The sequence below is a fragment of the Lissotriton helveticus genome, chromosome 9 (assembly GCF_964261635.1).
Source record: "Lissotriton helveticus chromosome 9, aLisHel1.1, whole genome shotgun sequence".
In the NCBI taxonomy this organism is placed as follows: domain Eukaryota; kingdom Metazoa; phylum Chordata; class Amphibia; order Caudata; family Salamandridae; genus Lissotriton; species Lissotriton helveticus.
The window spans coordinates 688,986,637-689,011,004 of NC_136070.1; the positions used below are offsets into that span (position 1 = coordinate 688,986,637).

Below are 24,368 nucleotides of genomic sequence, written 5' to 3' on the forward strand. Positions count from 1 at the left end.
GGTCAATCACTGCTCTACCTCAGGGTTGAACGAGACGCATTATTATCAAATTATGTCAAGAGAAAATTCTATAATAATCAGTGTTTTCATTCCCACTAATTTTAATACACTGAGTCCACCTGTGCTGATTTTAAGATCATCCTGCCATCCAACAGCAGGTCAGGGAACTCACCGAGTGTCTGTGCCCATTTTTCAGTCAGTGACCTCACCATGCCCCGTCGTCCATATAAAGGTCAAAGAGCTCACCCAATGTTCAGGTCAATCTTTTGGAGAGTAAACTCACTGTCTTTCAGGGTCACAATCTGTGCAGGGCACTGATCTCATGTCTGTTTCTTTGTTTTGCCTTCAGGAGTCCTCTGGAAGTACGGATGATTAATGACCAGCTGATGCTTCTGGAGCGGTCTTTCTTAAACCCCCTGGCATTCCCAGATAAGTTTTACTACAGGTAGGTGCCTTGGAAACAGGGCTAGCAGCTCCCTGTAGCTGCTATGTCTAGAAGAGATAGTATCAACAGTCATTTAAGGATCTCCATTTAAATAATTATGTCTGGATATTACCAAAAGGATGTACCTTTCCTTTTTTGTCTTCTTCCTCAATGCCAATCTGTCTACCCACTCACTTTTTGCACCTTCCTTATTGATTCCCCACAAAAGGCCTTAGAAGATGCCCAACTGCCAATAGGTTTTTCCTCACCTGGTATCTGAGAGTGTTGGTCTGTTGGAAAATTGTGTTGGACTCTTGGAGACAAGCCACCTGTCTCCTTTTGGAAATATCAGTCATTATATTGTGGTTTAGTACATTGGGAGTCATGATTGCTTGATAAGTACATAGAGAGTACCTTTAAATGGAGGTTTTATTTTACAACGGGATGCTTTTACTTTGCATAATTAATAAACTTATATGGTATGTAATATATATATATATATGGTAAGGATCCACAGCAGTCCTACAATGCAGACTGCCATGGGACAACACCGCAGGAAAGCTTCATGGCTTCCGTAGTAACAGAGTAATGCCAGCACACAAGCAGGGACTCGGCGAGACTTCAACTACCAGCATGCCGGCTAACGTCACTCAAGATGTCCACTAGAGGGCCGGCCAAGCACAACAAAAACTCAGAAGTACTCACTGACACACCCTAAATCACCTGGGCTTACCTTTGAAAAGGTTTGCAGCACGCGAACGAAACGCGTCAGGAATACCAGCTGCCCTTCTGTACTATTCCAGTGCCACAGGCAAGGTGTTGGAAGTGCGACTCCCCTTTCCTTCAGGAGGAATATTCTGCTGCATACAGAGCGGCGGGTCCAGCCGCAGAGACACGCACTGCCTTCAAAGAGCGCCGACATACACCCGACCCTGGACCAACACTTTGGCATCGGCAACGAAATACAGGGTGGTCGGCAGCCGCCAAGCACCAGAGTTTGGTAAGGATCCACAGCAGTCCTACAATGCAGACTGCCATGGGACAACACCGCAGGAAAGCTTCATGGCTTCCGTAGTAACAGAGTAATGCCAGCACACAAGCAGGGACTCGGCGAGACTTCAACTACCAGCATGCCGGCTAACGTCACTCAAGATGTCCACTAGAGGGCCGGCCAAGCACAACAAAAACTCAGAAGTACTCACTGACACACCCTAAATCACCTGGGCTTACCTTTGAAAAAGTTCGCAGCACGCGAACGAAACGCGTCAGGAATACCAGCTGCCCTTCTGTACTATTCCAGTGCCACAGGCAAGGTGTTGGAAGTGCGACTCCCCTTTCCTTCAGGAGGAATATTCTGCTGCATACAGAGCGGCGGGTCCAGCCGCAGAGACACGCACTGCCTTCAAAGAGCGCCGACATACACCCGACCCTGGACCAACACTTTGGCATCGGCAACGAAATACAGGGTGGTCGGCAGCCGCCAAGCACCAGAGTTTGGTAAGGATCCACAGCAGTCCTACAATGCAGACTGCCATGGGACAACACCGCAGGAAAGCTTCATGGCTTCCGTAGTAACAGAGTAATGCCAGCACACAAGCAGGGACTCGGCGAGACTTCAACTACCAGCATGCCGGCTAACGTCACTCAAGATGTCCACTAGAGGGCCGGCCAAGCACAACAAAAACTCAGAAGTACTCACTGACACACCCTAAATCACCTGGGCTTACCTTTGAAAAAGTTCGCAGCACGCGAACGAAACGCGTCAGGAATACCAGCTGCCCTTCTGTACTATTCCAGTGCCACAGGCAAGGTGTTGGAAGTGCGACTCCCCTTTCCTTCAGGAGGAATATTCTGCTGCATACAGAGCGGCGGGTCCAGCCGCAGAGACACGCACTGCCTTCAAAGAGCGCCGACATACACCCGACCCTGGACCAACACTTTGGCATCGGCAACGAAATACAGGGTGGTCGGCAGCCGCCAAGCACCAGAGTTTGGTAAGGATCCACAGCAGTCCTACAATGCAGACTGCCATGGGACAACACCGCAGGAAAGCTTCATGGCTTCCGTAGTAACAGAGTAATGCCAGCACACAAGCAGGGACTCGGCGAGACTTCAACTACCAGCATGCCGGCTAACGTCACTCAAGATGTCCACTAGAGGGCCGGCCAAGCACAACAAAAACTCAGAAGTACTCACTGACACACCCTAAATCACCTGGGCTTACCTTTGAAAAAGTTCGCAGCACGCGAACGAAACGCGTCAGGAATACCAGCTGCCCTTCTGTACTATTCCAGTGCCACAGGCAAGGTGTTGGAAGTGCGACTCCCCTTTCCTTCAGGAGGAATATTCTGCTGCATATATATATATATATATATATATATATATATATATATATATATATATATATATATATATATATATATATATATATATATATATTCTAAGTAAGTTTATTATGATGTACAATTCAATTATTTTACATTTTGTAAACTATATTTTTATATAGAGAGTTTTTATACACATTTACCAAAGGGTTGATGTTATATTCCTAGAAAATATGAATTCGTTCTTTCATAATATTTATTATTTATTATAAATTTTTTATTTACAAGTAATGTAACATTTTGTTAATTTTCATTATCATTTTACGTTTATAACACGAACGTATCAATCAATTTAAATTAACATACACTAAGATTGTTTTTCGAAATATATACATCTTTTATCCCTAAAATACGTTTTATCTCACAAAAAAAAAACCCACCCATGAACCCTAAAAACCCTCTACAACCGAAAACACTACCGGATCTAAACCCTAAAAACCCTTTACACCCCAAAATACAGCCCATCTTGAAACCTAAAAATACGTTTCACCGTTAAACCCTAGAAAACCCTTACACCCCAGAACACTAGCCACCCCTGGACCCTAAACTAATGTTACAGCATGTTACAATCAACCCCTGAAACCTACAAAACCCTTACACCCAAACACATTGCTAACCTCTGAACCCTAAAAAAAAAACTTACACCCCAAAAAATTGCCCAAGCCTGAGCCCTAAAAATTCCTTTAACTCCCAAGTTACAACCCACCACTGCAGTAAAACACATTACCCCTAAGTCAGTAACCACTCTAGAACTCTAAAAATCCTCAGACACCACAAATAGTACCCACCCCTGATCCCTAACAAAACCATATCTAAGGCGAGGCAGCGGCGAGAACACCGAGTGCATTGCAGCAGAGGATGTTGGGAGCTCTCCCACCCTTGCCTCCCCGAGCACGCTGAGCATACAGAGAAGTCCATCAAGGGCTGCGAGAGCTTCGAGCCAGGAGCAACATAGTGCGCTGCAGCCACCAGAACAAGGAGACGCTGCCAGATGCCACTGCACACCACCGCACGCCACTGCTAACACTAGCGAGTTTCCATGTAGTAATAGATTTTCACCTCTGTTAGATCACCCAGAAACGAGCACTGTAACTGAGATACCAGATGAAAGGGGGAAAGCTACAGAAGGAAGCACCACCTCACCCACTGATGTAGCCCTAGTTGACCCTGAAGTCATTCATTCGGTATCTGAGTTACATAAAGAGTTTTGTTGCCCTGAAAACCACAGTTGAGACCCTAACTTGGCTTATTTACAAGTTGCTAGCCAGGTTTGGGGACTTCTGAGCACGTGAGGGATATTGCTATTAGAAAACAATTGCAACATTTAGTTGCACATGATACTCGCTTGGCACCAACTTTAAAAACTGGCCTGAGTAGTCGCACAGCAGGCATGGCTGGAGATGTAGTGGGGGGTAAGCTAGGTCATACAGCAAATGAAGCAACATGTAGACATTTACACTTTCAAACTAGAGAAAATGAGACACATGATATGTCACATCATCGGGAAGGACTCTCCATCCCCCTTGCTACCCAGTGTAAAAAAAATTACATAGTTTATGTCCCTAAATGTAACTATCTTACAACATATCAGAATGAGGAATCCCTAAAAAAATAGTCTATCCATTGGATCAGGCACGTTAGGGGCGCAGATCCATGATTAGGGAAGACATATTACATGCAAAGAGATATGTTTTAGCTAATAACAGTACAGACGCTATAGAGTTGACCCTTGCCAATGAAAGTTTAGTGCATAATCTTATTGCCTTGGAAGTCAAGACTCTTCCCCCAGCCAAATCAAATATCCAATTTAAGAGGCAGTTGGCAACTTACACCCCCTCGTGTAACTCTAACTTACAGCCTAATAGGACTTCTCTGTAGTCCCCTTTAGCAGATATTGACTGACTACATCCCAGTTGTGTACCCAAGCTCACAGAAACTAGTGTCTTTTATCCCGAATATAAACCTCCCAACAACCAAGGTGCAATCGAGACCACCAAATTATAGGGCTGGTCCAAATCCCTCTGCACAATCTATTGGGGAAGATGTAACTCGTAGCCAGGATAACATCAATATTAATCTTAATGACGTACTTGTTTATGAAGTAAGGGGTCTGGAGATTCTTCCACACTCTCTATCCCAGTTCCCCTCAAGCTATCACCCACTTAAATTAATTTCATGGAACGTGGCCAGAATTAAAAGTAAACTGTGTCTTCCCCATTGGGTACAGTTGGTCCAATTTCACGATGTATGCATCTTGCAGGAAAAATGAAGTTTAACTCAAACATTTATGCCAGGCCACGTGACATTCCACCTGTCTGCAACAGCATCTAATAAAGATCGCCCATTGGGTGGATTGCTGATATGGATTAGTATTGCACTTAATTGTAGAATTAAGGAGCTACCCATGAACAGTCCTGATATTCAAGCTGTTAGACTGAAAGGCAACTGAGGCTACACTGTGGATATCTACAATATGTATGCCAGAGGTACCAAAGGGGGGTGGGGGGTAAATCTCTCATCTTGCAGACCCTAAACGAGCTCCTAGGCAATAGGAAGCCTGTTCATGCCCTGATTGTTGGAGCGATTTTAATGTAACCTTCTAACCATTGGATGAGGATGACACCCATGAAGTGAATGAGGAGGATAAACTCTGGCACGTCCCTTCGTTTAACGTTGCTTCCTATTAAGAAATGGTCCTACCCAGCGCTGCAATTAAATGCATTGACTATCGAAAATAGATTAAGGGCCACCAATGGTAGGACCACATCAGTTAGAGAAGGAGAACTGACCAACATTCGCCCAATAGGGCTAGCCATATTGACTATTTTGTAGTAGATCTCAGGTTGTGGCCCACAGTAGTTGGTATGATCATAATTCAGAATATTGATAGAGATCACAACCTGCTTAGTCTGGAGCTAGTCTCTGCTTGGGAGGGAAATGATAGCACTCCTAGGAGCAATCTGTATACTAAAGAGGTACTACCCACTAATGATAAACGACGCCTCGAATGGCCCATGGTCCTGGAGGTATAAATAAACTGAATAAAATCAAGGAGGATTTACTTGTTTGGTTGGCAGAGATTCAATCTTATGGTAAAGTCATGAGAAACATGGAAGATGCTAGTGGGGTACATGCAAAATTCTTTGATAAATTAACTGCACATTTTATTTTTAATTCCAAGCATACAAATCACAGTGATGGGGAATCAACTAGGCTGAATTCATGGTTTTCGAGAGAGTTTAGATCCCTAAAGAACCAACTGGTCAGAGCTATTAAACCAGATCTAAAGTTTCCAAAAATAGACTTAATTTAATATAGTCCCATATATATATATATGTATATATATATATATATATATATATATATATATATATATATATCAAAGAAGCAATCCTGTCCGCAATTTGTGCGGAACAAAGCAGTTGCGGACCTCTTCCCCAAAACAAGTCACGGTCTCAAATGACAAGAACCAACGATACACCAAATCGTGTAAGCAGTTGCGTGGATTTATTTAAAAATCATAGAACCAGTGTTCTCCATGACGCGTTTTGCTCCGCGGACGGAGCTTGATCACATGACGATATATATATATATATATATTTATTACATTTACAAAGTTAATATAATATTTTACTATCATTTTTATTAAATATAATTTATTTTATTTTTAAAATATTACATATAAATTACAATTAAAAACTAAGCAATAATTACTTAAATATTTAAATATGTATAATGTATAATATATATTAAAGTCACAAAATGGGCAGCACAACCCGATACTTTTCAAGAAGCTTTATCGCTTAACACACAACACCCCACCGACGCGTTTCAGCCTCACGGCTTTTCTCACGGTCAGTAAGTCCCTTCTTACTTTTCAGTTATATACTGCCCCAACCTAGCCTTCAGGTGGCATTGTGGGATACGTAGTTTTTACTGATTTTTAAAAAAACAGATTATTTAACATTAGAAAAAGGACAAGTGTGTAACTATATGTGCTTGTTCAGTACAAAGCGTAAGCTGTGCATTTTAACTTGGCATACTTTAGCAATATAGTGCTTAAACACATTTATAAATCAGTGATCAGGGTATAGTACCCCATAATAATCTGATTGTATATCCAATTAAGCGCATTGTTCATTCTACTCCAGATGTATATGGAGATCTTCCCCAAAATTCATTCCTCTTGGGTGTTTTGTTCGGAACCGGACAATGAGACGAGATTCCATTTGACGGAGCAATCGAGTTATATCTCCGCCTCTTTCTGGTTTTGTGAGCATTTTGAGTCCATAATAGTTCATTGCTCGCCAATCCCCATTTTGACAAATGTTCAAATGTTTTGCTGTGGCATACAGCATATTTGAGTTTTTTACAGCACGGATATGTTCCAGTATCCTTTTCTTGAGCATGCAGGTTGTACAACCTATATATTTCATTCCACATTTGCACTCAATGACATATACCACATTTTTTGATGTGCACGTGATAAATTGTTTGATGGGCATGTTTTTTCCATCCGGATCCACCACATTTTTCATTCTTTTCCCTATTTTACAAGCTTTACATGACATACAGGGCTTGAAGCCTATATTTTGTTCAGTCCACCATTTAGATTGTTGTTTGGTTTGGAAGAAGCTTTTCACCAATAGGTTTTGTAAGGATGTGTTTTTTTTGTACGTGATGGAAGGATGTTCCCCAGCCATTGTGCCTATATCTGGATCACTGGTTATCAAATGCCAATATTTCTTCATCTTTTTGGCAATTATTCCGCTCTCCTTGCTGTATGTTGTTATAAATCTTGGCGGATCTTTATCCTGGGGGGGTTTCGGTTTCTCAATTAAGGTTTGTGCCCTACTGAGTTTGTCCACTTTGTTTTTACAGTTTTTCAGGACATAGTTTTTGTATCCTCTTGATTGGAATCTCGTCGTACATTCTTCTATTTTTTTCTCTGCATCTTGTGGATTAGAGCAGTTTCTTTTCAAACGTACGAATTCTCCATAAGGAATGCTTCTGACTAATGCTTTGGGATGAAAACTTGTGCCGTGCAGCACACTATTAGTGGCAGTCTTCTTACGGAACAATGTGGTTTCAATTTTACCATTTGAGATATAGACCTTGGTGTCGAGAAACTCTATTTCTCTCTTGTTCGTGACACAGGTGAATTGTAGACCAACTTCATTTCTGTTTAATCTGGTGAAATATTTTTGAAAAAGTTCATCACTGCCTTTCCAGATCAAAAAAAGATCGTCGATGTACCTGACCCATAAAATTATCCGATCCAAATCCTCCTGGTAGTTATCATTCCAAGCTGTTAATTTTTCCCACCATCCCATGGTGACATTTGCAAAGTTGGGGGAAAATGAAATCCCCATGGCTGTACCACATTCTTGTCTATATAGGTCGTTGTTGAAAAGAAACACATTATTTTTCAAACACATCTCTATCATGTTTAAAAGCATTGAGGTATGTTCGAGTTCCTTAACACTCCGTTGTTGCAGGAAATATTTACAGGCTTGTATTCCCACGTCATGTCTGATGGATGTATACAATGACACAACGTCAATTGTCACTAAAAGGTAATCTGGATCCCAATTTACATTCATTAATGTTCTCAGGAAGTCTCCAGTATCTTTTAGATATGATGGCATACTCTGGGCGATAGGTGCAAGAAAGGTATCGACATACCTAGAGACATTCTCATAAATTGAGTTGCAGGAGGAGACAATCGGTCTCCCTGGTGGATTGATCAGTGCCGATTGTCAATTGAAAAAGTATAATAATAAATACTAATTATTTATATTAATAATAAACGCTGTTGATAAAAAAACATGCGTGTAGTTGTACATACTGTTGGTATTGTACTCGTAATGATAAACGAGTGTTTTTTAACACCCCATGGTCTTAGGCAAGGGCAGGAACGCCTCGTGGAAACATTGTTCCTATCGGCAGACCCGCTCGGTAATACCTGATGCTTCCTCACCCGACCGCATACTGTATGCTGAATGATGAAGCATGTCACCGTGGGGCAACCCCGGTGAGTGAGGGGACTCTAGAAAGAAATTTTTCTTTCTTACATTTTTGGTACACACTGACTTAGTAAGCAGTAACCACACAACACCCACCAGGTCTCCGGACCCTTCACATAGGGTTCCTGTATTGCAAATACTGACTGGAGGCCGACCTGGTTGGGTTTAACCTCCTTCTCCCTCTATTTTTTGGTTGTGTCATTGTATACATCCATCAGACATGACGTGGGAATACAAGCCTGTAAATATTTCCTGCAACAACGGAGTGTTAAGGAACTCGAACATACCTCAATGCTTTTAAACATGATAGAGATGTGTTTGAAAAATAATGTGTTTCTTTTCAACAACGACCTATATAGACAAGAATGTGGTACAGCCATGGGGATTTCATTTTCCCCCAACTTTGCAAATGTCACCATGGGATGGTGGGAAAAATTAACAGCTTGGAATGATAACTACCAGGAGGATTTGGATCGGATAATTTTATGGGTCAGGTACATCGACGATCTTTTTTTGATCTGGAAAGGCAGTGATGAACTTTTTCAAAAATATTTCACCAGATTAAACAAAAATGAAGTTGGTCTACAATTCACCTGTGTCACGAACAAGAGAGAAATAGAGTTTCTCGACACCAAGGTCTATATCTCAAATGGTAAAATTGAAACCACATTGTTCCGTAAGAAGACTGCCACTAATAGTGTGCTGCACGGCACAAGTTTTCATCCCAAAGCATTAGTCAGAAGCATTCCTTATGGAGAATTCGTACGTTTGAAAAGAAACTGCTCTAATCCACAAGATGCAGAGAAAAAAATAGAAGAATGTACGACGAGATTCCAATCAAGAGGATACAAAAACTATGTCCTGAAAAACTGTAAAAACAAAGTGGACAAACTCAGTAGGGCACAAACCTTAATTGAGAAACCGAAACCCCCCCAGGATAAAGATCCGCCAAGATTTATAACAACATACAGCAAGGAGAGCGGAATAATTGCCAAAAAGATGAAGAAATATTGGCATTTGATAACCAGTGATCCAGATATAGGCACAATGGCTGGGGAACATCCTTCCATCACGTACAAAAAAAACACATCCTTACAAAACCTATTGGTGAAAAGCTTCTTCCAAACCAAACAACAATCTAAATGGTGGACTGAACAAAATATAGGCTTCAAGCCCTGTATGTCATGTAAAGCTTGTAAAATAGGGAAAAGAATGAAAAATGTGGTGGATCCGGATGGAAAAAACATGCCCATCAAACAATTTATCACGTGCACATCAAAAAATGTGGTATATCTCATTGAGTGCAAATGTGGAATGAAATATATAGGTTGTACAACCTGCATGCTCAAGAAAAGGATACTGGAACATATCCGTGCTGTAAAAAACTCAAATATGCTGTATGCCACAGCAAAACATTTGAACATTTGTCAAAATGGGGATTGGTGAGCAATGAACTATTATGGACTCAAAATGCTCACAAAACCAGAAAGAGGCGGAGATATAACTCGATTGCTCCGTCAAATGGAATCTCGTCTCATTGTCCGGTTCCGAACAAAACACCCAAGAGGAATGAATTTTGGGGAAGATCTCCATATACATCTGGAGTAGAATGAACAATGCGCTTAATTGGATATACAATCAGATTATTATGGGGTACTATACCCTGATCACTGATTTATAAATGTGTTTAAGCACTATATTGCTAAAGTATGCCAAGTTAAAATGCACAGCTTACGCTTTGTACTGAACAAGCACATATAGTTACACACTTGTCCTTTTTCTAATGTTAAATAATCTGTTTTTTTAAAAATCAGTAAAAACTACGTATCCCACAATGCCACCTGAAGGCTAGGTTGGGGCAGTATATAACTGAAAAGTAAGAAGGGACTTACTGACCGTGAGAAAAGCCGTGAGGCTGAAACGCGTCGGTGGGGTGTTGTGTGTTAAGCAATAAAGCTTCTTGAAAAGTATCCGGTTGTGCTGCCCATTTTGTGACTTTAATTAAAATTGGGCTTGGATCCAGCCTTGGGGCGAGCACACACTGTGGAGCGCTCTGAATGCGGAAGGATCGCTTTGTTTGGATTGTATAATATATATATATGTATTTTCAAACGTGATAACTTCATGTTTAAATTATAAAAGACCTCTATCTGGATAGAACACCATTCCAAGATGGCGCCCATAGTGGCCTAAAGGGGTATAGTCCTATGTCCATGACAATGCTCACGAATTGTTTGTTTATATAATGGATTGTAGGATGTGGATGAATGACACACTGACGAAGGCTCACGCCGAAACGCGTCTGTGCTTTTTTGTTCCCTCTAATTAAACTCTGGTTTACTCTTGGTCCGCGAGTGCTGCCTCTTTCCTAAAGGATCTTAAGGAGAGTTCGAGCGATAATGTGAAGCGGTTTTCCCGCGAACCGCTAGCAGCACCCGTTACTGAGTGCACAGCTTTCCGTGGGAGGTGAGCGTTTTCCGAGGAGGAGTAATGCTGTGCACCGCTGTGGCTGCTGGACAACAACGCAAGGATCACAACAGGACCGGCAAGGACGCCGTGGAAGGGCAGCGCTGGATCTGCCCCGGAGCTCCCGACGACCGACAAACTTGCCGGTGAGCAAATTGTTTTGCTTTCTGCCCGTTTTTCACGCATAATGTTTAGCGTGTGGCAGCATTGAACAGCAGAGCGTCAGCGGTACCGAGGGCAGCCAGACGCGAGGGAACAAGCACTGGGGTTGCTTAGCAACACACCAAGCAATACCCCCTGTTATCAGACCCATCCACAGTTGCAAAAAACGTAAGAATGTTTTCCGATACAGAGCGCATGAATGCAGCAAAGGACATGTTTAAACGCAAGGGGGCTCCAGTACAAGCGGCGGATAAAACAACAATATCTGTCGAATCAACACAGGATCGTAAATTAAAGGACATATTCACTAAGCTGGAGAAACTGCATGAGCGCGAAGTGCGCAAGTGGTGGGAGGCTACGAGCCTCACAAACTATATTGAGGAGAAGAGAGTGCCGAGGGGGCTGAGAGTTCACACGGTGCCCTCTCATGAACATCCAGACCCTCAATTGCTCACCGATTGGTTCGACCACACAGCATCCTACTGCGAAGGCACATTGAAAATTCTAGTCAAATATGCCTGGAGCAACAGAGGGAAAGTGTTGGAAGAAATTGATACCATCAATGAGGAGCTGGATACGGAAATGAATACGGGGATCAAAGCAACAATATCTCAATACAGAGATCAGATGAAAGCTAGGCTGGCAAAATACGAACAAAAAATCAGAATGCGCAAACAAGAAAAGTATGAGCGCGATGCAAACGACTACGCGACTGGGCGCGTTTTAACGTATGCAAAAAAGTTCGATGCCCCCCGCAAAGCTCTTCAGAAGAGAACAATGACAGCGACGGCAAGCAGCAGGCCGGAAGCCGAACCCGCCACATCAGAATCAGACCTGACTGAGAATGAGTCAGGAGATGAACAACGGAGGTAGAACGAACTGGATTCAGAAGATGTGCGACAAAATGCACAAGGAGCCCTACCTAAGAAGACTCCTTTTCAGGAGGAATACGAGATCATCAAGAGCAGCTGGCTAAGGGGCGGAAAAAACAAACCGCCCGATGTGGACGCAAATGCGCATGCAGATGCCAATGCAACAGCAACATCGAACAGAGGAGGAGGACGAGGAGGGCAGGCGGTGGGAAAAACAGGCAGAGGAAACGTAAGAACCTCTGGATGGGCGAGCCGCCAAACAAACAAAAAGTAAGAACTATGAATCCACAAACCAATACCGACCAAACCAGCCTAACTGTAGTGAATCTAACAAATAAACGATTGACGGAAGCTGAACTAGAAGTCTTAAGTCTGGGTCTCACGTTTTGTCCCTCAAATGACCTCGAATACACACAAACCAGGATCGACCTGTTTCGATTCACCAGGAAGCTGAAGCTTCACAAACACTTTAAGTTGCGCCCATACCTGAGGAGCACTAAGAAGGGCCCTAAAATAAACGAGACGGACATACTTAGTGCTAAAGATCTACCAGCTATCGAGGCATTAGAGGACTTACGATTGGAGCAGGATTCAGACCAACAACAGGAAAACCTGTCCATCGCCCAACGGGCGGTCCTCCAAAGGGTCGAGCAAGAGAGAGAGGAGAGCACATTCAAGCCTGCATCGACCTTTGTACCTCAAACACCTTGGGACGCAATTGACGTCTTCACGGAGGCAATGAAAAGAGACCTGACTGCGTACAGAAAATCCCAACCGTCAATCACAACTAACAACATCACTGAGGACCAACGCCAAGCTTTGAAGGGCCTGATGAATGACGAGTCTATAGTTATCAAGCCCTCTGACAAGGGGGGCAACGTGGTTCTTATGAGTCGAGACCTATACCGAGCTGAAGCCTTGAGGCAACTTGCAGATAACAACTACTACAGGGAATGTACGAATGCTGTGTATCAAACCAGTATAATCAGATACGATGCTCTAGTGCAAAAATGGTATAACCATAATATGCTCGGAAAGGACGAGAATCTTTTTCTCAGGAACCACACCCCCATGTTACCAACGTTCTATCATCTCCCCAAGCTTCACAAAGACATGGAAAACCCTCCCGGACGACCAATAATATCATCCATTGGGAGTTTGACCGAGAACATGTCTCGCTTCGTTGACAATATTTTGTTTCCCTTAGTAATAAAACTTGAATCCTATATAAGGGACACGAAAGATTTTCTGACTAAGATCCAGGAACTAACATGGGACTCTGGATACCTGCTGATGGTGTTGGACATTACCAGCCTTTACACTCGTATAGACCATAGGCAGGGTCTCGAAGCCATTAAACATGCTCTGGGTCAACGTCCAATGAAGTATGCATGTCATAATGAAATGATTTTAGAGTTCACAGAGTTCTGCCTGACCAACAACATTTTCCTCTTTGAGGATCAGATGTACATACAAACATCTGGGACGGCGATGGGTACCTGCTTTGCTCCCAGCTATGCGAACCTCTTCGTTGGCTGGTGGGAGGAGCAGGTGCCCAGGAGCTGTACGGCAGGGACTGGGACAGGGCAGGTTAAATGCTGGTATCGTTATATTGACGATTTGTTTATTGTTTGGGATGGAGGAATGGACTCAGCAGAAGAATTCATTAAAATCCTTAATAACAACGATCTCAATCTGCACTTCTCGGGCTCGGTTAGTCCGGTGAGAGCGGAGTACCTAGACCTGAGGGTGTACATTGAAGATAATCAGATGCATACCACCCTGCATAGAAAGGACACTGCTGGCAATTCTACACTCTTTGCCAGCAGTAGCCATCCCACCCAACTTAAGAACAGCATTCCCTACGGAGAGCTATTGAGGATCCGTAGGAACTGCTCTAAGGACTCCGATTTTGAGGCGGCTGCCTCAGAATGCATCGAGAGATTTTCCATGAGGGGCTATGGCACCACCTTACTTACGAATACTTTGAAAAAAGTAAGGAAAATGCAAAGATTGCAACTCTTGGCAACTGAGAATCCTGTAGTAGGTAGGAACAGAAATTCGAACAAGAGTGATGGCAAATTCAGACTCATTACTCCTTATTCAAAAGGAGCAGGGATTCTGAAAGACATGCTCACAAAAAATTGGAACATTTTGAAAACAGATAGCGTACTCGCAGGTGACCTACCGGCTTATCCTCTAATCACATTTAGCAGAGCTAGGTCACTTAGTGACATGCTTGTCTCAAGTCACCTCGACAAACTAACACCGAAAACTAACTCCCTGAAGCGGATGGCAGGCTTCTTTCCTTGCGGCCACTGCAAGGCTTGCAGTGGCAGAAAACGGGTGCTATCATTTGACATACCTGATACCGGGAAGAAAGTGCCGATCAAGCACTTCATTACATGCAGCTCCCAGTTTGTGGTTTATTGTTTGGTCTGTCCGTGTGGCTTACGCTACATAGGCAGCACGATCAAGGAGCTCAAGCTGAGGATCCTGGAGCACCAACGGGCGATCGAGAAAGTAGACACCTCATATCCGGTCGCCCGGCACTTTGCAGAGGAGCATAGTAAAGATCGCAAGCAACTCTGATTCTTCGGATTGGACATTGTTCCACCGAATGCAAGAGGAGGTGATAGGTTGAGGAGACTCCGCAGACTAGAGTCCAGATACATCGTAGATCTTTCTACAAAACAACCTGGTGGGCTCAACAGCGGGGAGGAACTAGCATATCACCTGGGAAAGTAATACCATAGGAGGAGTAAACTTCCCTTTCCGATAGGAAGCTTGGTACACTAAAATGAAAATCCAACTAGAATGTGTATGCTCCTTGAGGATCAAAATAACGTGAACACCATAAGATCAGATATACTCTACCAAACATGTTCTTTTGGTATGTCTTGTTCTTTTGGTATGTCTTCGATTTTGATACCCATGATCTTGATTTATGAATTTCTGTATCCTAATGTTGAACCTCAATTATGACAAAAATGCAAACTGTGATATAATTTTTGTCCCCCGCTGCAGTTGAGGATAGACTACCATAGGTGTGTAAATATGTAAATTTATGTATAATCCAGCTTGCATATATACGCATTGGTTATGACAGGCATGCAACTTACCTTGCATATGTATGTATAGATATTGCCAGCACGCAACATTATTGAGCACATGAGGGATGCTGTGATTAATATCATGAGTTTGTAATTTTGAACATAGGCTTTGTCGTTATCATCAAGGATGATAGTGTATTACAGGAGAACCAGTATCTTGATATGGATATTTGAATCCTAGATATTTACAAACAATGTGTGTCCTGAGAATATCCGTCTTGACAACCTAGCTTCATTATTTATCTTAATACACACCAGACCGTGGTTTAGTCTAACTTGACTTTTGTAAATATTGTAAATATACCTTTTCTTTGCGAGTTCCTTGAACCAATAGAGTATCTTTATGCTATATATCCCGTAAATAGCTATGTTTAGTAATTATGATAAATTATGATGAAATAATTTGGTTCAATTCCACTCAAGGGATAGGAGCATAATCCTCTTTTTTCATGTGCCTGATGACTTTCCTTACTTCTTATGTTTTTTGCACTGTTTTGATTATGTTAGCATTGTACAAAATGCCATAGGACACAAGCCGATCCACGGCTTTATTTTCAAACGTGATAACTTCATGTTTAAATTATAAAAGACCTCTATCTGGATAGAACACCATTCCAAGATGGCGCCCATAGTGGCCTAAAGGGGTATAGTCCTATGTACATGACAATGCTCACGAATTGTTTGTTTATATAATGGATTGTAGGATGTGGATGAATGACACACTGACGAAGGCTCACGCCGAAACGCGTCTGTGCTTTTTTGTTCCCTCTAATTAAACTCTGGTTTACTCTTGGTCCGCGAGTGCTGCCTCTTTCCTAAAGGATCTTAAGGAGAGTTCGAGCGATTATATATATATATATATATATATATATATATATATATTACCTACTGGCGGTCGCCAGTAGGTATATATAGTTAGGATTTTTTCTCTATGGGATTTTTGAAAATTCTATGTCTAATAACTTTGGCGTTTGTGGACGGAATTGGCTGAAATTTTCAGGAAAATGGCACATTTTGTTTCTGAGCAGCCCCTGAAAATTGGGGGGGGGGTTCGTCCAGGGGGGGTCGAGAAAAAAGGGGGGTCCCAAAACGTGTTTTTAACATTGAGTTTTCCATAGGGCGGTTGGCCTCACTTTTAGCCCGAACGGCTGAATGGATTTGCACGAAACTTGGCAAAATTGTAGGGACTGGTAGCCCGATGTGCCTTTTGTAGGTCTCAATATATGTGCTACAGTGGATTTTGAGAAATTAACGTTTAAAAAAAGATATATATCTGTAACAGCGGACCGGGCAGCGCTCCAGTACGCGTACTTTTCGCGCAACGGAGCTTTGTGAAGCGAAGCTGATTGGTTCTCCGGCGTCTGTAAACATTCCAAACAGTCCGTAGCGGCCGCCATCTTGTCTCTCGGTAGGATCGAGAGACAAGAGGAGGCCAAAGCGAAGGGGCAAATGACCATAAGGGGGCATAGTAGATCCTCGCTGACCCCCTAGGTTTGATGTGGAGGTTTTAAAAGGGCCCCGCGGGGCAAAAAAAAAAATAATAATAATAATAATCGAACGGCTGAATGGATTTGCACGAAACTTGGTAAAATATTAGGGACTGGTAGCCCGATGTGCCTTTGCTAGGTCTCAATATGTGTGCTCCAGTGGATTTTGAGAAATTAACGTTCAAAAAAAGATATATATCTGTAACAGCGCTCCGCTTCGCGTACTTTTCGCGTTACGGAGCTTTGCGAAGCTGATTGGTTTTCCGGCGTCTGTCAACATTCCAAACAGTCCGTAGCGGCCGCCATCTTGTCTCTCGGTAGGATTGAGAGACAAGAGGAGGCCAAAGCGAAGGGGGAAATGACCATAAGGGGGCATAGTAGATCCTTCCTGACCTCTTAGGTTTGATGTACCATTTGCCAAGTTTGGTGTAATTCCGTTCAGCCATTCAGGCTGTAGACGTATGTAAATGTCCTATGGAAAATTGCATGGGGAAAACACATTTGAAAGTGTTGAAATTTAGAACCAATTAAAATGTTACTTTGGTTTTGTATTTGTGTGTGATGAAAGTTAATTGGTTATGTATATATGTCAAATGAGAGGAAACCACAGACATTTTGTGATACTACTGTCTGAGGTACATTTGTGAGGAATTTTTGGTGGTGAATTTCTGGTGTTTGATTTACACAGTACTAACACTTCTCCTACTTTTAAAAAGGTGAGTTGTTAATTTGTAAGGGGAACTATGTTGTACACTTGAAGATAATTTGAAAAATATTTATTTGCAGTCCTTCTGTTATACTAAATACTTGATAAAGTTAGTTTTATATTATGTATTACTAAAAACGATAAATGAAAGTGATTATTTTTTTTCTGCAATTTACAGCAAGCAATTTCAAAATAAAATGGCTCACAATGAAGAGACCGTGGCAATTTCTTTTGAATTGTCCACTACATTGATTGAAATTGAGAGCACCAATAATGAAATATTGTCACAAGGAGGAGATGACTTGTATGATTCCATTAGATTGATTGAAATGGACAGCACCAATAATGAAATATTGTCACAAGGAGATGACTTGAATGATTCCACTACATTGATTGAAATTGAGAGCACCAATAATGAAATATTGTCACAAGGAGGAGATGGCTTGTATGATTCCATTAGATTGATTGAAATGGACAGCACCAATAATGAAATATTGTCACAAGGAGGAGATGACTTGAATGATTCCACTACATTGATTGAAATTGAGAGCACCAATAATGAAATATTGTCACGAGGAGATGACTTGAATGATTCCACTACATTGATTGAAATTGACAGCACCAATAATTAAATATTGTCACAAGGAGGAGATGACTTGAATGATTTTTTTGATCAATCTGTTGATGGCGAATTTATCGAATGTTTGGAGACCATAGAGTTACAAGAATCATCATTGCAGACTTTTCATGAGGAAATTGCTGATGAGGACATGTTACTAGTTCTTTCAAATTTAGAAAATTCTGAAGAATAAATTTATATTTAGAAATCAAAAATTGTTTGAGACATTATTAATTTTTATTTTTAATTTATGAGGTTGTAGCGAAGTGATTGTAGTATAAAATGAGACTTATAGTATAGAGTGCAACATTTTAATGTTACATGGTAAGTTCACTGATATTTACTTCCCTTCTGCCACTATATTATCTCCAATGTGTATTTGACATCTCTTCTTCATCTCCGGCCTCCTTTCTCTCACTGTGTGTCTCCGATGCATCTTATCGCTGCTATTTTGTGTAATTACAGAAGAGAGTAAAATAAAATAGTTCGGAATGTGAAAAGGGGGCAAAGTAGAGTACCCCTCACCCCCTAGGCCTTTTTAGGCGGTCCCAGAAGGATCAGTTTCTGCTTTCCTGAGAGATTATGGTATGAGTTCCATACACCACAATAATTTGCATTACAACATGCAAGATATCTATCTCCTATTACCAACTTTGAGATATTCGCGCTAAGCGCGAATATCTCCAAAAAGTAACACCTGCCCTGAGCAGTTCTTAGCCATGTTATCCAATGGGAGGTGGATAACATGGCTAAGAGCATTAGCTCGGTAATGCATGAATATCGCTGACTTTTTAGCGATATTCATGCATTGCGGCCGTTTATTATCGCATTTGCGATAAACCTTGATAATAGCAAGGTTTATCTTCGATAATTTCTGACGATGCTTAGCGGTAAAAAATTCGTTGGTAAGCATCGTTAGCGATAAATATCGCTTAACTTTGGTAATATGCACCAACGTCTGTTAACGTTCGATTCGAAGGAAATGAGGAAGTGTTGAAAAACATTGTCTGCGCCATCTTGCCTTTTTTGAAATGCCACACTTTTGTCGTGCACGGCAGCCATTTTAGATGCCTTGACCAGACCCACTCTCTGCACGCTGTCGATTCGTAGCATGGCTCCCCACCCTCGCAAGCATCTTCCCCAGGCACTGGTCACCCCCGCTCTCTGTCTTATGCATCGGCAATAAACCTCCCCCCATCTGCGCTGCTCTTCCCTGAAAATCACACTCTGTGCCCGCCCGACACCTCCCTTTCGCCCTATTCACTACCGCACCCTCTGACACTCCTCTTCCTCTGTGTCCGATTGTCCAGGCTATCACCTAGCCCTGCAGATGTAGTTTATGGCCCCAGCTGTAAAGAATCACCCCTCTTCAAAGGAGTTATAGTAGATCAAGGCCCACACCCGATGAGATCCGTCACACCACACGTGTTCCTACTATCTGAAAACCATCCTGTATTGTGATTGGGGAGGGGACCGAGCCTGAAGCGGAAGATTCCAGGAATGACTCTTTGTACATCAAAGTTTTTACAATTATGTGTCACATTAAAAATATATAGCACTCCAACAAAGTAGTAGGAATATAAAACTTTAATAACTTATAAATATATACAACAAAACAAAAACAGTAAAAACATTTAAACAACGAAGAGACCGTGGCAATTTCTTTTGAATTCCTGATGAGGACATGTTACTAGTTCTTTCAAATTATGAAAATTCAGAAGATGTTGCCTGGGGGTGGGTCGTCAGTAGCAGTCTGTTGTGCGAATAGTTCCAAGGCAGCAGAACGCGCTGAAATCTAGATGGCACGAAAGTGATGTCTAGTAAGTTGCCGCCCAGCAAATAACGGCGTGGGGCACCGCGGGGGTGAGTGAGTCCAGTAGGCACCACAGCTATTCTTACCGGCATTGCAGAATTACTGCTGGGGACAATGCCTGTGCTGTAGCAGGGTCACAGCAGAAACAAAAAGGATTCTGTTGAAGATGTTGTTGGTTTTCAATTTGAATACAGTTCTGGTGTCAACTGCTATGCTAATGTAGTGGTTAATGTTTTGTTTTCTCTAGAAAATGTAAAAGAGGGGGAGGCAGTCCAAAGTTCCGTTAAAAGGGCAAAGGAAAGGATCGGTGGTTTGAACTATCAGTCAAAAAGGGGAGGGGGTACAACAATTTTTCCTACCGGGTCACACTGTGCTTTCACCGGAACTGAGGTCTGCAGGATTCTAGTAATTCAAAGTGAGGCTGGCGCCAGCATGGGAGCGCCGACGTCCCGCGGATACAGTTTCGTCACTCCACGGGCGATCATGGCAGTCAATCCCCATCGGAGGTCGGAGACTCCCGCGGCTCCTCTAGAATCTTCAAGGTCGTGGAGGACTACGGTGGTCAACCAGTGACCGGGCCATTTCTTTATGCTGGGCCCGCTCTTGCCAGGTCGACCGCCATTTTGAGAGTTCGGTAGCTACTGGCGATCGCGGGGTCAAATGAGTGGACGGGCTCCACCCTGCCGGGCGAGACGTTGCAGCATGGCCACAGTGGAAGAACCCTTTTCCGGGCGCCTGGAGCGCTGAGGGTGCAGCTGGGAAGCCTCCACCTGGGGAGGTGGGAGAGGCCTGTTCGCACCGTCTCTCCCTCCCAGTGCACCCCACGGCGTCTCGCTTGAGATTTGTTATGGCCGGACCAGGCGATGAGGACGAGGGGGGGGGTCGGAGGCATGTGCAAGACATCCCCCCCCAGTGTTGTCGCAGCCATTATTCAAGAAAGAAGAAGTGTCCCGTCCGTCTTCGGGCCGGGCTTCCGGTAGATGTCGGCCGGACGCCCCTGGCTCTGGCCCCATGAACGGGTTTCTTGGTTTATCGGCTGCAGCCGGATCCCGTCGGCCTCGGACCCCCGACCGTTGGTGGCCGGACCGGAAGAGCATGTGGCGGGACTACCTGAAACTGTCAAGGGCCACCGCGGCCGGACTGGGAGAGAGAGGGGAGGGTCGAGGAGACATTCCCCCCCCCCCTGCAACTGTTCAGCATTGTAAAGGCAATCCCCTGGCCGGGTCCCGCTGGCCTCGGCCTCTCCTCCGGCTACACCCTACGTTAGGATCTCCTGGCCGAGGCGTGGCAGCAGGACCCGCCTTATATGGGCTGCTCCCGGCTGGGCGTAGCCGCAACCCTGCCCCACCTTGGAAGTTTCCGGAGTGGGGGCGGATGTTCTACTGACTTGCATTTTCCCTAGTCTATCGATTTTTTTGGCGTGGCAGGCGGTGGGACAGCGAGGGGTGATTTGGTTTCTCTTACTGTTTTTCTGGTCTCTCACCACTGGCATATTTTAACGTTTTCTTGTTTCTAGGACATTAATAGGTTTTATCATTACGTTATGTTATCGTTTCTTTGTTCGTTGTTTAATAAAAGTTCATGTTCATCAGTGGCCTACTGATTTTCGTTTTCCTATTCTTTTCTTTCCAGGTTGTTTCATGCTAAAGTTTCTGTTAACAGGATACAGTGATCACTTCGTTATTATTGCATATGTCCTTTTCACTAGGGGTGCTCTCTGGTCGGGCCAGATGACGTATCTCTAGTAAATGGTCCGGGTGAAACAGGTGCATCAATCAGTGGGGAGTAGATAGGCATGACAGATTACAACGGGGGAGAAAGGTCCGCATTACGTACCCTTTCACTATTTGCAAAGATTTTCCTACGTATATTTGCAAACAGGGAATACCTCCAAAAAGAACCAATTCCCAAACAGTCAATGTTTGGGGAAACAATCAATCAATGAGGAACGAAATAGGCACGACGTGTTAAAGGTTTGCGTTACCTACCCTTCACTATCTGCAAAGGGAGAGAGAATATTCCTATTCTTCCTCGTTTGCAGGCAGAGAAGATTCTTAAGAGAATCAACTTCGAACAATTCAATGCTCGATTCAAACAATCAACAAGGGGTACTGTGAACACAAATGAACGCCGCTTATGTACATACACATTGGTATTATCAACAGGTTGTTCCTAATGTTTCTATTTTAGGGAGGTCAAAAAGAGATACCATTAGTGGCCTACTGATTTTGCTCGATTCCTTTTGTTTTTTTACACGATTTTTCGCTATCTGCAAAGACTAAACAGAGTATTGCGACTCTGTGCTTGTTTGTAAATAGAGAATGAACCAAAGAGAACAATCAATCAAATGGAGAGAGAAGCAGGCACGACGGATTACAACGGGGGCAACGGGGGCAAAGGCCTGCATTAACTACCCTTCACTATCTGCAAAGAGAGAGTACTCCTAATAGAAATGAGGGGTGGGGGGCAGCATTCAAAGCAGATCAGTGTGCATAAACACGAAAAATTTTTACTTACCACGTACTTGACATTCGACAGCTTATGATATTTGCTATTAAAAAACCATTGAAATTCACTGAAAAAACCATAGGTTATAGACCATATATAGTTAGGAATTAGCATTTAAAAAACCTTATTTTACTCACACAAAACCATTGAAATTCCATATATAGTTAGTTGCACTAACTATATATCGCGCACCCGCAATCCACTGCTGATCATGTCACATATTACATCATTCATGACATGGTCAGTGACATCACTGATGACATCACTGATGACATCTCAAATGACATCACTGATGACATCACTGATGACATCTCATTTGACATCATTCTTGTGCTAATACGATAAACCTCTTCAGACTCTAATATAACCTTAGATACACTCAGTGTATACATACACTCACACACTGCCACTCATCCATGGAGTTACTCACACACTCAGTCAGTCATGCAAAGAAACAATCTCACCTCCATTTCTTCAACTATACAGTTAAACACACCTTACTTATTGAAACATATACTAACACATATTTACTCTCTTATACAATCCCTGATACAAGTTCACAATGATCGATACAACCACTCACTCATTCAGTGGCTCTCATGCACAGTTATTTATATATGCCAACTCTCACATGTACTGTGTTTAACATATGTACTTACTATGACATGTAGCATTGAGATATCCATTCACTCATCAATACACTCATGCACACAGTCAACTGCCCATGTAGCTGTTTCCACATGCAGTCTTGAACTCATACACCTAGTGAATAAACTGCTCACACATCTATGCATAGAGTCACACACCTTCCAGCCACCCCCACACAAACTCAATCTCCCATAGAAATACTTGGGCAACCAATTAATAACACATATAGCCTCTCGTATAGCTAATGATCAACACATGCAGCAGTTTACATCACAACAGACATAATGATGCACAAATTAAGACAGTTTAGTCACTAACCCATGCATTCAGTGAGACACATTTAATCACTCACTCATACAGTCAGTCACGCACCTACTAAATCCTTCATCAGACACTTATACATCCACTCATTCTTCAATATGTAAGACATATTTTAACTTTACAGAAACATACAGTCACTGGATGTTGTCATCAGTGATGTCATCAGTGATGTCATTTGAGATGTCATCAGTGATGTCATCAGTGATGTCACTGACCATGTCATGAATGATGTAATATGTGACATGATCAGCAGTGGATTGCGGGTGCGCGATATATAGTTAGTGCAACTAACTATATATGGAATTTCAATGGTTTTGTGTGAGTAAAATAAGGTTTTTTAAATGCTAATTCCTAACTATATATGGTCTATAACCTATGGTTTTTTCAGTGAATATATATATATATATATATATTTTACCACCAAAAGAAATACTCGCACTCCACCAGAAGTATTGTTATGCAGGTTTAATTATTCAGCTTTAACCAACGCGTTTCACAGCATCCGCTGCTTGATCACGGTTCCAAACATTGGTCCCTTTTCAGTTTCATCTTTTTATACCAGGTATTCATAATCGCCTGATTATGAGGCATTGTGGTCCTGGTAGTTTAATATTTACATTTTTATTTTTTAAACAAAACAAATGACGTTTTTTACTTGCATGTATTTACACATATTTACATGTACAGGTGATTTGCAAATGTAAAGTACTAAGAATAGTTCTTTGGGTAATTTGTTACTGTTCGTAAAGTCATAGTTTCAGCACTGTGTTCTTTGTAAAACACTAGAAAGCTCTTAGTATCCACCTCTCTGTAATTTTT

General features: G+C 42.5%; 1 protein-coding gene across 1 annotated transcript in view; it reads left to right on the forward strand.

Annotated features, from left to right (window-relative positions):
* The window catches only part of NAALADL1 (N-acetylated alpha-linked acidic dipeptidase like 1), a 246,209-nt gene that overhangs the window by 192,662 nt on the left and 29,179 nt on the right, over positions 1-24,368 (forward strand). Inside the window, exon 18 of the mRNA XM_078660781.1 lies at positions 350-445. Within this exon, the coding sequence (XP_078516907.1) occupies positions 350-445 (96 nt within the window). The remainder of the gene's footprint in view (positions 1-349; positions 446-24,368) is intronic.